The sequence below is a fragment of the Nerophis lumbriciformis genome, linkage group LG21 (genome assembly GCF_033978685.3).
Source record: "Nerophis lumbriciformis linkage group LG21, RoL_Nlum_v2.1, whole genome shotgun sequence".
Taxonomy (NCBI): Eukaryota; Metazoa; Chordata; class Actinopteri; order Syngnathiformes; family Syngnathidae; genus Nerophis; species Nerophis lumbriciformis.
In genome coordinates, this window is record NC_084568.2 from 29,771,339 (window position 1) to 29,790,194 (window position 18,856).

Here is an 18,856-nt window from a genome sequence, read left to right on the forward strand (position 1 = left end):
TTTCCCCTCGCCGGCTTCCGTCGAAGGCCAGATGCTTAAGCTAGCTTTTTGGCGCCTATGCTCGCTACTACGGATAAAGACGCCGACCGCGTGTTGCTGAGTCGCCGCCGTACGAGCTCACCGAGTTGTTTTTATCCAAACTTTAAAGGTGAGTATTCACAGCCGAACCAAGCACACTCTTATTTACCGCTATGCGACACTTTTAAACTGCGTTTTCTTGGAAGCTAATGTACGACGGCGTGTGCTCCCAAGTAACCGCTCCAAGTTAGCCGTGTGTGTGTTTGTGTGTGCTCCTAAGTTCACGGAGCTTGAGGATGTATGGCCGCACACTCTTATTTCAGCTTTTTTTTAAATAAAAATAAAAAACACTACTTAACCACGTCGAGCCTTTTAGTATCTGCATTAAAAAATATATATATATCGGCTTTGGATCAGTGTTGTATTGAATGGGCCACCGAAACCCCAACAAACATGAGAATAAGCAAAAATCCTCCCAAGTTTGGGTCTTAAATAACCATGCAACATTGTAAATAACCTTCCTTAAAGAACACCCAGCTAGTCCGACGTGGACGTGGTGTGTCCATTAGTTAGTTGTCTGTTACACGGGACGAGCTGGTCTAGACTAACTGTCTTTCTGTTACATTCAGGTGTATTTTTTTTTTTAAAGTGGAAAGTTGTCTAACAACTTGAACTATTTCATGTGTGTTGTCTCTTTTGAATAGAGCACAGCATGGGCAAGAAGCAGAATACCAAGAGTAGGAAGGATTCACAGGGGGGGCAGGGCGGACAAGAGGAACCTGAGGAATTTGTGGTGGAAAAAGTTCTGGACCAGCGTATTGCGAATGGCAAAGTGGAGTTCTTCCTCAAGTGGAAAGGATTTACAGAGTGAGTTGCCTCGGGACGGCCGGCCCCCTGGTATGGGGTCGCGCCGTGTTGTTATCCCCCTTCTCGTTGCATGAAGACCCCACAGATTTGCATTCAATTAGTTGCTAATTAGGCCCACCCTCATGCGCAAGTGCGTCAAACAAACTGCTTTTTGAGTGAAATCCCCGCTTTTGCTCGCCCAGAGCCGACAACACCTGGGAGCCGGAGGACAACCTGGATTGCCCGGAGCTGATCAACGGGTTTCTGGAGTCGCAGAAGAACATCACGGAGAACCCCGCCTCTCTGAAGAGAAAGGCGTCGACGGACGAGCCGGAAATGGACGCGAAAAAGAAAGCCGCGGTGAGTAGCGAGGGAGCAAATGTTTAGGAATCGTCCTTATTTTACCTAAGACCAACCAAAAATTGTTAAAAAGGCGGCGCTGCTGACATCACTCGAGCTATCAAGCATACAGCCTGTAGTCCCTTGTTGATACAAATCCTGGCTCACTAGTCATCATGGTGTTCGGGTCTGTGGGACCCTCCATCGGTCTTCTTCCGCTTATCTGAGGTCGGGTCGCGGGGGCAGCAGCCTAAGCAGGGAAGCCCAGACTTCCCTCTCCCCAGCCACTTCGTCCAGCTCTTCCCGGGGGATCCCGAGGCGTTTCCAGGCCAGCCGGGAGACATAGTCTTCCCAACGTGTCTTGCGTCTTCCCTGTGTCCTAAAAACCTCCCCAGGGAGGCGTTCGGGTTACATCCTGACCAGATGCCCGAACCACCTCATCTGTGGGACCCGTTTTCATTTTTTATTAAAAGAAAAATGATACAATTAATTAATTTTTCAAACTGAGTCTCACTGACTTTGGCTCATTTTCTGTGAAGAACATATATCCGAATACATATTTAATGACCACACACCCCCGGCCCTACACATTCCAGGGCTAATAGAAGTGTGGAAATTGATGTTCTGTGTACCACACGCACCCATCCACACACACACACAGCACGCATAGACAGGAGGAGGAGAGAGTGTAGGTATACAGAACATCAGAGTGTCAAATGTGCGAGAAAATGAGAGCAGACAGTGTTGACAAACAACGTTGCAACCTTGTGTAAGAACCGCAGGTGCAGAAACACAAAAGAAGAATCCCTGTGGGATGCAGAAACTGGCAGAGAAATTTTCCGTGCAATGTTCATATTGTTGTTACTCAGCCAGCGTTTGTGGCTCTTAATGCCTCACAATCAAACACTTTTATGTTAAAATACTGAACAGATGTTTTTTGGGATAAGGTAAACATCTGTTCAGTATTTTAACATACAAGTGTTGGATTGTGGGGCATTAAAAGCCACAAAATGCAACGGGTCCATCAGACCCACAAACGCTGGCTGAGTAACAACAATATGAATGTTGCACAAGGGTTAATATACCGTATTTTCAGGGCTATAGAGCGCACTGGTATGTAAGCTGCACCCGCTAAATTTTAAAATATTTTTTTCTCCCCCGTGTATTAGCCGCACTGGACAAAAAGATGCAGATATATACGTTGCGAAATCTATGTATCGATGTTAAAAAACTACTTAGAGCCATGTCCAACTGTTTACTAATGTTTATTATTCATGTTTAAATAACTTTTACTGCAAATGAATATCTCCAGATATCAGTTATTGACCTCTCTGACTACTAATAATCGGTATCTTGACTACTAATAATCGTTAACTTGACTACCGGTACTAATAATCGTTATCTTGACTACTATTAATCGGTATCTTGACTACTATTAATCGGTATCTTGACTACCGTATTTTCCGCATCATAAGGCGCCCTGGGTTAAAAGCCGCGCCTTCAATGAACGGCATATTTCAAAACTTTGTCCACCTATAAGCCGCCCGGTGTTGTAAGCCGCATCTAACTGCGCTAAAGGAATGTAAAAAAAACAGTCAGATAGGTCAGTCAAACTTTAATAATATATTAAAAACCAGCGTTCTAACAACTCTGTTCACTCCCAAAATGTACGCAAATGTGCAATCACAAACATAGTAAAATTCAAAATAGTGCAGAGCAATAGCAACATAATGTTGCTCGAACGTTAATGTCACAACACACAAAATAAACATAACGCTCACTTTCTGAAGTTATTCTTCATTCATAAATCCCTCGAATTATTCTCCTTCGTTGTCCGAATTGAAAAGTTGGGCGAATGTGGGATCCAAAATGTCGTCTGGCGCTGTCTCCGTCTCCCTGTCTTGGTGAACGTCACGTGTGTTCGCCTTCTGTCATCCACTGTTCCCACGCAGTTAGCAGTCTAGCTTCGAATGCCCTGTTGACACCAATATCTAGCGGCTGGAGGTCTTTTGTCAATCCACCCGGAATGACGGCGAGTATTGAATTAAGCGCGTAAACGTGTCTCTTAATGTGATGTTATGAGCTAGCAAATATAACAACTACACTACCCAGCATGCAACGATAGTGACGAGCATGTGCGGTAGCCCTGAGAAGCGTTGTTGTGTGCTGGGAGTTAGAATGTGGTTATGAGCACGCTGTGAGTAAACGTTGAGAACTCAGTTAACACGCCTCGTCTGCATTATTTATAATTAGACAGACAACACACTTAATAGGAGCCATTTTGGGGTCTTTACATAAACACACAAATGGAAATGAAACGTCACATATCCCAGCATGCACCGCGCGCTTCTTCTACGGGGAAAAAAGATGGCGGCTGTTTACCGAAGTTGCGAGACCGATACTTTATGAAAATGAATCTGAATATTTATCCATATATAAAGCGCACCGGGTTATAAGGCGCACTGTCAGCTTTTGAGAAAATTTGTGGTTTTTAGGTGCGCCTTATAGTGCGGAAAATACGGTACTAATAAGCTGTATCTTGACTACTAATAAGCGGTATCTTAACTACTAATAAGCAGTGTTGGGTTAGTTACTGAAAACCAGTAACTAGTTACAGTTACTAGTTACTTTATTTCAAAAGTAACTCAGTTACTAACTCGGTTACTTACACCAAAAAGTAATGCGTTCCTGTGAAAAGTAACTATTTAGTTACTTCTTTTTCCCCCCTTTTTTTTTAAGGCTCCCATTAATGCCCTTTTAGCCTTCATTTCAGTACTGTTATTGCACTGGAGAATAATACAATGTGCTGATCAACTTGAAATGCATTTGCATCACTGAACTCAGAAAGCAATGTGGTCTACATACAACACACAAAGACAAAGATATGTTTCAAAGGGCCAATTTACTTCAGGCCAGAACAAATTGACAAAACTATTTTAAATAGCTGCAACATAATGGCACTTTAACTTTAAGTAGATGGGATCTTTGATCCAAGACACAACTTACATTTAACTAAAATGTTATTTTCTTTGTGCTCGACAAAAGAAAAGTATTGAGAATGTCACCATGTTAAAAAATTCGACTTCTGGCTTCGCCATGATGTCTTGTTAGTTGTTATGAGAGAGGCGTGTGTGTGTGGGCGGGGGGGCCTTTAAGATATGACAGCATGTGAGGTGAGTGACGGCAGTGAGTGATTGGGCGAGAGAGGTGAGCGAGCGGCGACAGTGAGTGCGTACAGGTGCTCTAGCTTGGTGGATGGCTGCGTCCAATAAAGTCACAAAGTTGCAACAAACCGCCGGCCTCGTCATTCACCCTCAGCTGTAAAGACCCAGGAAGGTTGTTAGCCCCGAAGACGTACATAGGCCCTGGTGGAACGTCTCCCCTGCGCTCCTCAACTGCAGTATGGGAGTCCCCCCCGCCCCCACCCACACAAAGCACGCCTTTTCTTTTCCACCGCAGCGCTGCAATAAAACACACTCAGATCTTCTGTTTCTAGCCGATACTACATGAAAAATAACGTAAAATAACGCAGTAACGCATCATGTAGTAACGATAACTGAGTTACTGAATATGAAAAATAACGCGTTAGATTACTAGTTACCGTCGAAACTAACGGCGTTACAGTAACGCGTTAGTCCCAACACTGCTAATAAGCAGTGTCTTGACTACTAATAAGTATAGTGTTGTTCTTGTATTATATTGTTTATGTTAAATGTGGAATGAGTGAGAGGGGTTGGGATATTATAAGCATCTGCTTCATCCAACCCCTTTTCAAGCCTTGCATAAATGTCTGCCAAAATCTAAAAAAAAGTGTGTTGTTGCACTGTGCAGGTTTGAAATAAATACTTCAATTCAATAAGCGGTATCTTGAATACTAATAAGCGGTATCTTGACTACCAATAGTTGTTATCTTGACTACCAATAGTTGTTATCTTGACTACCAATAATTGTTATCTTAACAACCAATAGTCGGTATCTTGACTACCAATAGTCGGTATCTTGAGAACCAACACTCGGTGTCTTGACTACCAACACTCGGTGTCTTGACCTCTAATAATCGGTATTAGCCCTGAAAAAGCCATATCAGTCTATCTATACTAAATACTAGGGCTGAAGCTATCAATTATTTTACTAATCGAAGTAATCTATCGATTGGTTTGTTAGAGTAATCGGGTAAAACACTTTATAGCCTCAGTTTGTATTTTAAGGAAATATAAAAAAATTCTGCTTGTCATAACTATTATTCATTTTTTATTGAATGCAAATCATCAACATTGAATTTGCACTTTTACCATGTGTGCATGAAAAAAAAACACTCTTTGGCGCCACAGAAATTTGGCTTTTTTCCAACCGATTAATCGTTGCAGTTGTACTGCATTTCATCTTGAACTTGATCATATTATTGTATTTGTCATGTTTACAGTCTGACAAACCCAGAGGCTTCGCAAGGAACCTTGAGCCTGAGAGGATCATTGGCGCAACAGACAGCAGCGGGGAGTTAATGTTCTTGATGAAATGGTGAGTAATGCCAATCTTATCCCCGGGCTTTGTTTGTCTCTGTCGCTAAGCATCAAAAAGTTATGGAGGGATTTTGATGAAACTCTCAGGGAATGTCAAAAATGGGAACAAGTGGTTAGATTCTGGGGGTGATTCGAATCATTTCTACATGGTTACCTTTAGGGTGGTAACCTAAATCCAGTTTTACCGAGCACCGATTTATGCAAAATCCAACTGTGCCATCTTATGGTACCTCAGTCAGCTCTTTGCGCTTCGGCACTCCAGCAGCACTGAGAGCGGACACAAGCAAACTACTTCAAGGTAATGATGCAGTTTCCAATGCCAACAGAAATTCACTCAAAAACCGCTGCAACGTAAGTACAGGGTATCCGTGGGGTCTTAAAGTCTTAAATCCAATAATTTGAATTTAGGTTCTTAGAATGTCTAAAATCTCACATAAGTACGATTTTGATAGGTTTTAAAAATCTACTTTTATTTAAAACATGCATAAACTTCAGTCTTGATTTTTGAGGATGCCATAATGTAACTACAAAATGGAACTAAAGTAGACTACCTGTGCTGTCCTGGTGAGAATTTATCGCGCACCACTTGGTGTGCTGTGCGCGTGCGCAGTGGACAAAACTAAATGAAAGCCCACAGCAAAGCGGAATGACTTGCATAAGATGAACAAGTGCAAGTTCAACCATTTGTGGCTCCAGAACCATCAATTTCATGCATGCTTGAAGGCGGTGGATGGAAACGTACAAAGTCTTTAGGACCCGGATGTGGAGCCATCGAGGAGGGAAGCGTTTATAAACATGGCGGTGAAAGTGAACGGAATGATAATGTAAAAGTAAAAAATCTGGGATAAATCGGTGTCAAAATCTGCTGAAACGCCACAAACACTTGCACAACTATACCAGGAGCAACTTATCCCCCCACATGAGTGCATTGTAGGTAACGTGGCGCCATTTTCCAGGAGATCAATATGAGATGTTTACTAGTGAAATCATACTATTACATACAGTAAGCACACGCTAATTTTTCTGTGCTAGTAGTATACTCACAACTATATAAAAAAACAAATTCTCTTGTTGTTTCTATTATTTATTCCAATTATTTCAGGGCAGTTTCTCATGCTGAATCATTTCTCCATGTTTATACAGCAAGTGACATTAAAATCTATAAAGGTTGCCTGTGTAGTGTTTACACTCAGTTTATGGTGAGGTGAGCCAAGCAAGGATAAATAAAAACTAGTCTTTGTTTATTAGCAATATGTTTTCAAAAACAGGTTTGATTGATTGAGAAGTTTATTGACATCTTAAAGAATTGAATCCACATAATGCTTTAAAAAGGCAAATGGATGGCACAAAAAGCCAAAAGGCTTGTTTCCATTGCGGTCTATTAAACATTCATCACATTTGATAGATTCAATAATAAGGTATATAACCTGTAACATGTGTATATATAAAAAAAAATAGGGGGAAAATGGATACATTATGTACATATACACAGTATACATGTCAGGTGATTTGAAAAACAATATATACAAAAATGGGAGGGGGTAGGGGGGGTATATACAAGTTAAAAGTTAAAGTACCAATGATTGTCACACACACACTAGGTGTGGCGAAATTATTCTCTGCATTTGACCCATCACCCGCAGCCGCGCCCCGGAATCATTTTTGGTGATTTAACCCCCAATTCCGACCCTTGGTGCTGAGTGCCAAGCAGGGAGGTAATGGGTCCATACCTGCCAAGTACTCCGGTTTTCCCGTAATTAGTACGGTTTTCATCAACCTATTCCGGGTTACGGTTGCAGTGATAAAAAATACAGTTTTTCATTAATTTAAAAAAAAAAGGGTGAAAACTACGCGAATTGCACCTTGTGCAGACAAGATTTTTCGATCGGACACGGAGGAAGTAGCGATGTAAAAGACCACGTTGGGACAAAAAAACACAAGTCTAATGCTGTTGCTAGCGATACAAGTGGAAAACTTTCAACGTTTTTCGTCGCCCAAACAGATTCTTTGGATGTGATAAATGCCGAAGTTTTATTTACGGAGGCAATAATTGAGCATGGACTTCCAATCGCACTGGCTGATCACATGGGACAGTTAAATGTTTGTAATGCAACCTTTAAAAATCATTACGCGGTGATCGCGGTCCCAAAAATAAACTTTTCTTGCATGATAATGTCCAGAAAAACTCACTTTATATTACTATAGAGTCCTTTTAACGAATGAGTTTGATGGTTTATCACAAACCTTAAATGAAAGAAGTCCTTTGTTCTCCTGCACCATGCATGCGCTTTGGCCTTGCTTCGTGTTTGTTCCGCAATCCTGTCGGCTGTATTTCACAGCACGTCTTTGACAACTTGAAGTGGCATAAAACATTTAAAACAAAGGGGTTATAGGAACAATCACTTTCAGTGTTTTATGCCACTTCAAGTTGTCAAAGACGGTATGCTGGTGCCCGACTGCCACAAGTGGAACAAACATTTGAAACAAAGGGGTTATAGGAACAATCACTTTCAGTGTTTTATGCCACTTCAAGTAAACTTATCATAAAGTTACCATATCATTTTTGCAGTATGATCAATCTGATAGAATAAATTTGGATTTTAGCCACAAAAAGGTAATGACACCAATGTTATCTATTGGAATTGTTTAGTACTGTTATACTGTTAAAAGTGTTTATACTATTTATGCTTTCAAGTCCAAGTTGAAGAAATCTTGTTAAATGTTGACAGCATAACTACCAAAATACAGAAGTATGTCCTTAATATTTTTGCAGTGCTATTTCTGTTGAAAAGTTAAAATGATTACATTAGAGATGTGATGTGCCACTTTTCAAGTGTCTGATGGCTTAAATTAATTTTCATTAATTTTTCATATTTTGAATTCTTTTGAAAGGCTTACAAAAAAACTACATTTGAATTGTAATTCCATGCTATTGACAGGACTATTAATTTTAATGAAGTTAGCTTACCATGTTTACAGTATGATAATTGTGATAGAAATGTGAATTTTAGGCACAGACTATTTTTTACAATTGAACAAGGCAGTAGATTATACAAGCTTGGACAGAAAGTTAATAATGACACCAGTTTTTTTTTTAATGGAATTGTTTAGTACTGTTTTACCATTTGTTTACTGTAAAAAGTGTTTATACTGTTTATACTTTCAATTAACAAATTGAAGTCTTGTGAAAGGTTGACAGGATAACTGGCATTAACTGTCAAAATAATTTCAAACTATTGAAGTTAGCTTACAGAATAAACATGTCAATCAACCCATATGATTTTTGCTGTAATATTTTTGTTTTGAAAAGTCACTGTGACTGATAGAAAAGTGATGGTTTTAGCAACATTTTAACCTGTCTGAATGCTAATAATCATTTTGCGTCGGGGGGCGAAGCCCTGAACCCTCCACCAGGACTTTGTCCTGGACCTACCGGGGCCTGCGGCCCTTGGACCCTGGCTACTAGGTTTTTCCTGATTTCAAAAGTTGGCAGGTATGTGGGTCCCATTTTTATAGTCTTTGGTATGACTCGGCTGGGGTTTGAACTCACGACCTACCGATCTATGTACATGAAGGTCAAATGTATTCATACATAGCAGATACAAAATGATCTGCGCAAATGGGACTGTTATGCACATTATTCCTATCAAAATTGTTTTTGAGGCTTGCATGCCATGATGGCCTTCTTTCTTTTTAGACCATCAGTCTGCACTCTGGTTGTCACAACTTTGTGCAGAGATAGTCGTCACACTGTAGATGTTTTCATGTTTGTTACATTTTGACAGCCGCAAGTGAAGCATTTAGCTTTAGCAGAGATGCTAACAGTCCCCTTCACCTACTCAGTTGCCTAGTGGTTAGAGTGTCCGCCCTGAGATCGGTAGGTTGTGAGTTCAAACCCCAGCCGAGTCATACCAAAGACAATAATAATGGGACCCATTTCCTCCCTGCTTGGCACTCAGCATCAAGGGTTGGAATTGGGGGTTAAATCACCAAAAATTATTCCCGGGCGCGGCACCGCTGCTGCCCGCTGCTCCCCTCACCTCCCAGGGGGTGAACAAGGGGATGGGTCAAATGCAGAGGACACATTTCACCACACCTAGTGTGTGTGTGACAATCATTGGTACTTTAACTTTCAATGTATTGTTGTGCTGACGTTGGACTTGTTGTTCCATGAAAATACTTGATATGAAGCACACTGCATCTTTTGAAAGAAAACACTTCTATGGCAAATCTGAAAAATGGCTATAGTGATGTTTGCTAATATTTTTTTTAAGTAGTTTACAATAGTCCCCTGTAGGGTTGTCCCGATACCAATAGTTTGGTACCGGTACCAAAATGTATTACGATACTTTTCTAAATAAAAGGGACCACCAAAAAATGGCATTATTTGCTTATTTTAACAAAAACATTAAACATATGTTTATTATTGCAATCGAAGAACAATTTTGTCCTTAAATAAAATAGTAACATACTAGACAATTTGTCTTTTAGTAGTAAGTAAACAAACAAAGGCTCCTAATTAGTCTGCTGACGTATGCAGTAAGATATTGTGTCATTTATCTACCTATTATTTTGTCAACATTATCAGAATAGTTTTAGTTTTATTGCCATTGTTTGAGAACGGGTTCACAAACTCTGAATTTTTCTTGGTGCGGGACAAGATGTACAAATGTATTATTAATCTACTTGTTAATTTACTGTTAATATCTGCTTACATTCTGTTTCAACATGTTTTATCTACACTTCTGTTAAAATGTAATAATCACTTATTCTTCTGGTTGGATACTTAACATTAGTTTTGGATGATACTACAAATGTATCGATCCGATACCAAGTAGTTACAGGATCAGACATTGGTCATATTCAAAGTCCTCATGTGTCCAGGGGTGTATTTCCTGAGTTTATAAACATAAAAATAATTTTAGAAAAAAGATTTTGTGATGATAAAAAATATTGATGTAATGATAGTAGTATCGACTAGATACGTTCTTGTACTGGATATCATTCCAGTAGATGTCAGGTGTAGATCCACGCATGGCGTTCGTTTACATTCAGGAGCGGCGTCATTAGCGGTGACGCCGGTGAGCTACGGTGTGTAGTGAAGCATGTTTAGCTATTCCTCGTCCTGCAGTGATAATGATACTTGTAAGAAACATACTTTATTTGTCACCATAGAGACCAGGATTAGTGATTTAGAAGTAGCTAAAACATTGCAGATGAATGTTAGCACTTAGTTCGCTAGGTAGCCGTGTCTTAAGGCACCTCTTCCTGAGGGCGTTTCAGTGTTATAACTTCACCTTTATCTTTAGTTTTTAAACCAAAATGCGTCCATTCTCCCATTTCTGTCTACACACTGTCTGCTTGTAAGTACTCTGTGCGTGTGCTGCCGAATATGCTCCTCTGATTGTAAAACCAGCAATGTCATGACGTGACGACGCACTGTCATGCCCGTTTTAACAGTAGTGGTTCCTCATGTATATATATTTTTTAAACAGTATAGTACCGTTTTTGATTCATTAGTACCGCAATACTATACTAGTACAGGTATACTGTACAACCCTAGTCTGCTGGTGTATTCAGTTAGTTTGACCATTTTCTTTTCCAATGTGAAAGAGCAGTAAATTAATTCACATACTTACAATTCATTCTGGCCCTCTGACTTTCCTTTGTACTTTTTAGTTCGTATAAATGTGAAATGGTGTTCAATCACATTCAATCTGGTCTTAAAAAAGTCTCAGACTTACATTTGACTTGTTGAAACCTGCAGAGTTCTGTTTTTCGGCGTCCATTTCCTGTTGTATGGTAGTCATCCTCACAAGGCTCCCTGGCTTCCTGCAGTCGGTTCCTTTTTAATTCAACGTTTCATACGCTTTGAATAAGAATGGGTTTTCTGACACCTTTTGCCGCCGCAGGAAAGACTCGGACGAAGCGGACCTGGTCCCGGCTCGCGAGGCCAACACCAAGTGCCCTCAGGTGGTCATCTCCTTCTACGAGGAGAGACTAACGTGGCACTCCTGCCCAGAGGACGAGGCCCAGTAGTGGCTCCTTCTGGACCTCCTCCAAATCCCCCTGGGCTCCCCATTCCTCAGGACTGACTCTCCTTTGTTGGCCTGGCCGTATACTTTTTAGCTGTCCTAGTTTTGTTTGACCTTTTTGCAGGATTTGTACCGTTTGCCAAGCACGGCGACATCGGAGAGCACCCATGTTGCGCACAATAAATACCAGTCTTCAGTCTGAAGGACGCCCCTCCTCGTGGAACAATCAGTCATGGTGACGCGCATTTTCTCGTTAACCTCGCCATGTCATTTAAAAGGAAATGTTTTGTTTGTGTCCCACTGTTTTTGTTTCTATAATATTTTGTGTAAATGTTGCTTCATTTCAAATAAAGTTTTTTGACCAAATAATCAAGGCGGCATCTCCATGTGCTCTTACTGTGAAGGTTCAAAGTTCCTCTAACTGCAATTGGAAACCGGATTAAATAGTGTCCGCCCTGAGATCGGTAGGTTGTGAGTTCAAACCCCGGCCGAGTCATACCAAAGACTATAAAAATGGGACCCATTACCTCCCTGCTTGGCACTCAGCATCAAGGGTTGGAATTGGGGGTTAAATCACCAAAAATGATTCCCGGGCGCGGCACCGCTGCTGCCCACTGCTCCCCACTGCTCCTCTCACCTCCAGGGGGTGATCAAGGGGATGGGTCAAATGCAGAGGACACATTTCACCACACCTAGTGTGTGTGTGTGTGTGACAATCATTGGTACTTAACTTAAATATATATATATATATATACACTAGAGATGCGCGGATAGGCAATTATTTCATCCGCAACCGCATCAGAAAGTCGTCAACCATCCGCCATCCACCCGATGTAACATTTGATCAGAACCGCACCCGCCCGCACCCGCCCGTTGTTATATATCTAATACAGACGATGCAAGGCATTAGTGAGGTTATAAAGCTTTTGCCTGTTAAAGAAAGGAGATTGATCCAATGCAGCACAGACATTCGCGTGCCACGCTGTCACGACCCAGACGCACACCAGTGCACAATCATATGGGAGCCGCGCTGAGCGCACCTCCAAGCGCGTCTCGCTGCCGGCGACGGCCGGGTATGGGCCCAACGCTCCAGCGCCATCCATTTTCAGGGCTAGTTGATTCGGCAGGTGGGTTGTTACACACTCCTTAGCGGGTTCCGACGTCCATGGCCACCGTCCTGCTGTCTATATCAACCAGGGTGAGCCCCACCCCTTTCATGAGCGCACTGCGCGCGGAGTGACCCCTGTTACGCGCCCCCGGCAACAGGGGTGGCGGGCAGGTAAGCTGCGCGCGCGGAGTGACCCCTGTTACGAGCCCCCGGCCACGGGAGTGGCGGGCAGGTAAATTGCTTACCTGCTGCGCGTGACGCCGGCCGCGGCGAAGGCGGACGAGGCGGGGTGTCGGTGCGGTGGGCGCGGTGGTGACCCTGGACGTGCGTCGGGCCCTTCTCGCGGATCGCCTCAGCTACGGCTCCCGGTGGGGCCCTCTCGGGGGAAGGGGCCTCGGTCCCGGACCCCGGCGAGGCGTCGGGGGCCTTCTCCGCTCCGTAAAAGTGTCCATCTCTTCTTTTTTTTTTTCTTCTGTTGTGGCATATGCTGCAGGTGCCTGCTCGTTTTTCATATGTGGGTAACAACATTTAACTATGTATATATATTTCCGAATTGGTTTAACTGCCACCCGCCTGAATCTATTTAAAATCTAATTTTTTTTTATTTCATCCGCCCGATCCGCGGATAATCCGCGGACTCCGCGGTTGTGCCCGCAAACCGCGCATCTCTAATACACACACACACACACACACACTACTCAGGTAGTTAGTGTGGCATACACTCACTTCCCCAAGACAAAAAACTAGTAACTGCTGGTCCTGAGTAAAATTCTTATTTTTACATTAATTTAGTAAAAATAAAAATATATATATATTTTACTAAATTAATGTAAAAAGATTTTTACATTTAGTAAATATATATATATATATATATATATATATATATATATATATTTACTAAATGTAAAAATCTTTTTACATTAATTTAGTAAAATATATATAAATATATATATATTTTTTTTTTACTAAATTATATTATATTTTGTCTTGGGGAAGTGAGTGTATGCCACACTAACTACCTGAGTAGTGTGTGTGTGTGTATATATATATATATATAATTTAAGTTAAGTACCAATGAAAACTAGTAACTGCTGGTCCTGAGTAAAATTCTTATTTTTACATTAATTTAGTAAAAATAAAATATATATATATATATATATATTACTAAATTAATGTAAAAAGATGTTTACATTTAGTATATATATATATATATATATATATATTTACTAAATGTAAAAATCTTTTTACATTAATTTATTTTTTTATTTTTACTAAATTAATGTAAAAATACGAATTTTACTCAAGACAAAAAACTAGTAACTGCTGGTCCTGTAAAAAAAAAATATATATATTTTTACTAAATTGATGTAAAAATAAGAATTTTAAAGTTTTACATTAATTTAGTAAAGAATATATATATATATATATATTAATGTAAAAATAAGAATTTTACTCAGGGCCAGTTACTAGTTTTTTGTCATGGGGAAGTGAGTGTATGCCACACTCACTACCTGAGTAGTATGTATGTGTATGTATATATATATATATATATATATATATATATATATATATATATATATATATACTAGTAGGTATAGTAAGACAAAATACTAGTAGCTGCTGGTCCTGAGTAAAAATCTTATTTTTACATTAATTTAGTAAAAAAAAAAAAAAAATATATATTTATTTACAAAATTAATGTAAAAATTTAAAATTGGTATTTTTACATTAATTTTGTAAAAAAAAAAATGTATATATATATTTTTTTTTTTACTAAGTTAATGTAAAAATAAGAATTTTACTCAGGACCAGTAGTTACTAGTTTTTTGTCTTGGGGAAGTGAGTGTATGCCACACTCACTACCTGTATTGACACTGCGCCGATACAGTTAGTGTTTCACTTACATTTGACCTATTAAAATGAATAGTTAGCATTTTTTAACGAAAGGAATGTGTAGCATAATAGTAAACAGAAAAAAAAACAATGTTTGGTGTTGTAACGTCAAAATAATCCCACACCTCGGAATTTTTACATGAGACAAATTCCGAGGCGTTTACTAATAAACAGTTTGGGGTATTGGTCACATGATATTTTCTTAAAGGGACACAGTATCACTGTTTCATAAGGCATCGATGCGTCAATATCATTTGACCACAATCAAAAGTTTGTCCAGTATTGTTGGGCGTATCGCTCTAAATATCGATACCAAGGTGGGTGTTGGTATAGCATGGATGCTTTCTTGCATTTTCTCATCTGCGCAAACACATTTTTCTTTTGTGTGTAACTGATCGTCATAAGGGGTTTATTTTAATGCATTGTTCTGTATGATTGCTTTAAGTTACATTTTGATGCGTTATCATCGTCATAATCAACAAACTGGAGGCCGACTCAAAAAGTATTCAAGGATTATGACATTTCAAGTCAGAGTATCAGTATCAACGATACTATCACTGTATTTACTTGGTACGGTATCAGTTCGATACAGTAAAATTAGCAATTTTTCCATGTTGCATACAAGTTTGCACAAATATTTTTTTTTTCCTTGATTGAGTCAATGTCTCCCACAAGAAAGGAAAGATGCTGCAAATCATAATTCAATCGTTCATTTTTGACACTTTTAATGATTAAAGAAGTGCTATGTTATCATTATTGAGAGTGGATTGCGTTCGTGTGCATCAAATCCTAGAGAAGTGTTCCCTGCATTATTATTCATATATTCTTTTATTGAGCTAAATTAAAAAACAGTGTCATATTGAATATTTTTCCCCAAAATAGCTCCACGTTAACAGTTAAATGAGAGAAAAGCCTCCTAACTCCTCCCCCCAAGCAGGACTCTACTGTATGCAAATGTGGAGATCTGGTGCTTGCATGTTAGTGTTTATTGTGCTTTTACTGTGACCTCCTGCTGGGACACATTTTATAGCACCGGCTGGTAAGTGTTTATTTTCCCTTTAATCCCTTTAATGCAGAAGTGACAATCCTTTATTAATGTTTGGTGTAATATTTGGTAACTTGTAGGTGAGCTAAATGGAGAATGCACACTGTCAATGATTTAATTATCTCAATCAAAAAGGCTTATTTCACGTCAAAGGAGTGCAAATCCTATATATTTATCGCATGACATTATTTATATTCATGTGACCTGGAAGTGCGACAGAAAATAAGATACTTTTTTTAATCAGTGTTTATTTACTTGTGAAGAATCACAAGACAAATGAGTGACCCTTTGGGGGCCGCAAATAGCGCATGCATTTTTTTTGTATTCAACTTGTTCCATTCCTTAGTAATAAAAATAACTTGGATGCTGTGACAGAAATGTTTTTTTTTTAAATTCTTAATTCAATTGGAACAAACTGAATATCATTTTTTTCCTATTTTATCTACTATTTATTCTAATAAAACAACCCGCCTTATTTACAATGTAAATCAGGTTACAACTGTACTTGCTTGTATATTAAGGTACCATTTTTACAGTTGAATGAAGATTGAACTTGAACTTTTCATGGTTTATATCGATGGTTTTCCAACTTTTTCCTCCAAAAAAACACTAGGCTCTCCAAGTACCACCACAATGAGCAACATTAAAATACAGAAACGTAGTGAGCGTAAGTAATCATTAAAAACAAAGCAGAGGGTTTTATTTAACGAGTATATCTACAAAACCCAAAACCAGTGAAGTGGGCACGTTGTGTAAATCGTAAACAAAAACACAATACAATGATTTGCAAATCCTTCTCAACTTATATTCAATTGAATACACTGCAAATACAATATTTTTAATGTTAGAACTGGTAAACTTTATTTTTTTTGCTAATATTAACTAATTTGGAATTGGATGCCTGCAACATGTTTCAGAAAAGCTGGCACAAGTGGCAAAAAATACTGAGAAAGTTGAGGAATGCTCATCAAACACTTACTTGGAACATCCCACAGGTGAACAGGCTAATTGGGAACAGGTGGGTGCCATGATTGGGTATAAAAGTAGATTCCATGAAATGCTCAGTCATTCACAAACAAGGACGGGGCGAGGGTCACCTCTTTGTGAACAAATGCGTGAACAAATTGTCCAACAGTTTAAGAACATTATTTCTCAATAAGCTATTGCAAGGAATTTAGGGATTTCACCATCTACGGTCCGTAATATCATCAAAAGGTTCAGAGAATCTGGAGAAATCCCTGCATGTAAGCAGCTAAGCCGTGACTTTCGGTCCCTCAAAAACGGACATCAGTGTGTAAAGGATATCACCACATGGGCTCAGGAACACTTCAGAAAACCACTGTCAGTAACTACAGTTGGTCGCTACATCTGTAAGTGCAAGTTAAAACTACTATGCAAAGCCAATGCCATTTATCAACAACACCCAGAAACGCCGCCGGCTTCGCTGAGCCCGAGCTCATCTAAGATGGACTGATGCAAAGTGGAAAAGTGTCCTGTGGTCTGACGAGTCCACATTTCAAATTGTTTTTGGAAACTGTAGACGTCGTGTCCTCCGGACCGAAGAGGAAAAGAACCATCCAGACTGTTATAGGCGCAAAGTTCAAAAGCCAGCATCTGTGATGGTGTGGGGGTGTATTAATGCCCAAGGCATGGGTAACTTACACATCTGTGAAGGCACCATTAATTCTGAAAGTTACATACAGGTTTTGGAGCAACATATATTGCGATCTAAGCAATGTTATCATGGACGCCCCTGCTTATTTCAGCAAAACAAGGCCAAGCCACATTTTGCACGTGTTACAACATTGTGGTTTCGTAGTAAAAGAGTACGGGTACTAGACTGGCCTGCCTGTAGTCCAGACCTGTCTCCCATTGAAAATGTGTGGCGCATTATGAAGCATCAAATACGACAACGGAGACCCCGGACTGTTGAACAACTTAAGCTGTACATCAAGCAAGAATGGGAAATAATTCCACCTGAAAAGCTTCAAAAATTGGTTACCTCAGTTCCCAAACGTTTACTGAGTGTTGTTAAAAGGAAAGGCCATGTAACACAGTGGTAAAAATGCCCCTGTGTCAACCTTTTTGCAATGAGTTTTTGCAGTAAATTCTAAGTTAATGATTACTTGCAAAAAAAACAAAAGTTTCTCAGTTCCAACATTAAAAATCTTGACTTTGCAGTCTATTCCATTGAATATAAGTTGAAAAGGATTTGCAGATCATTGTATTTTGTATTTATTTACGATTCACACAACGTGCCAACTTCACCGGTTTTGGGTTTTGTAATATTTTTGGCCACAGTAACATTACAAACAGTTTGAACAGTAACACTGTGTTTGAATATTTAATTAAGCGAGTCCTTGGCGTACCACTAGTGTTTGAGAATCACTGATTTATGACATTTTGTAGACCTTTCCAGTCATATTATAAATGAAGCTGCGAGACCATAATCATGTATGTTGTACATGTAAATCAGACAATTTTTTTTTTAGTTTCTTAAAAAAACCTTCAATGCTTGATTTCTGTATTTAAAAACACACACTTTTGTTATTGTACATTGTTAAAATAAATAAATCTGTAGATGTTACAATATACAGCTGGCAGCTCAGTCGTCAGAATGAAAGTTTGATAAATTACTAACAAATATTAAAATCATTTAAAAAAAATTCATTTTATTAATACTTTGTAGAATGAAGTAAAACCATGAATGGCTCAGTAATTGTTTATTTTGTCACAATTGAATTCACTATGATATATATTTACATATATATTTATTATGTAAGTATATTTACTACAACCTATTTTTAGAATCTACTGTGAGCGAATAAAAAAAAATACCACTTTGGATAACACTGTTCTATTTAGTGCAAAGTTCAGAATGTTTTCTTAGATTTTATTCTATTTATTTTTTATTTTTTTTCCAGAATAGATTTACAGTGCTCAGAAGAAGTTCGTTGAATTTAGTCATATTTGCACCTACTGGGTAATGTGCGGTCTTTTACTATGTTTATACGAGGAACAGGCAGTCCCCGCCCCTCTGGGATGACCAGGT

At 39.3% G+C, this 18,856-nt stretch overlaps 1 protein-coding gene across 1 annotated transcript; it reads left to right on the top strand.

The window, feature by feature from the left end:
• cbx3a (chromobox homolog 3a (HP1 gamma homolog, Drosophila)) lies at positions 1-12,127 on the top strand. Its single transcript, XM_061982481.2, has 5 exons — positions 1-148; positions 723-885; positions 1,068-1,224; positions 5,627-5,721; positions 11,636-12,127. The coding sequence occupies exons 1-5, from the start codon at positions 58-60 to the stop codon at positions 11,760-11,762; spliced, it is 633 nt and encodes a 210-aa protein (XP_061838465.1). The 5' UTR covers positions 1-57; the 3' UTR covers positions 11,763-12,127.
• The last annotated feature ends 6,729 nt before the right edge of the window (positions 12,128-18,856 follow it).

Excerpts from the sequence above, each read along its gene's own strand:
- cbx3a (XM_061982481.2), top strand. The coding sequence starts at position 58 with ATGCTCGCTACTACGGATAAAGACGCCGACCGCGTGTTGCTGAGTCGC. Across the intron at positions 149-722 it reads TTTTTATCCAAACTTTAAAG|AGCACAGCATGGGCAAGAAG; the intron begins GTGAGTATTCAC and ends TCTTTTGAATAG. Across the intron at positions 1,225-5,626 it reads ACGCGAAAAAGAAAGCCGCG|TCTGACAAACCCAGAGGCTT; the intron begins GTGAGTAGCGAG and ends TCATGTTTACAG.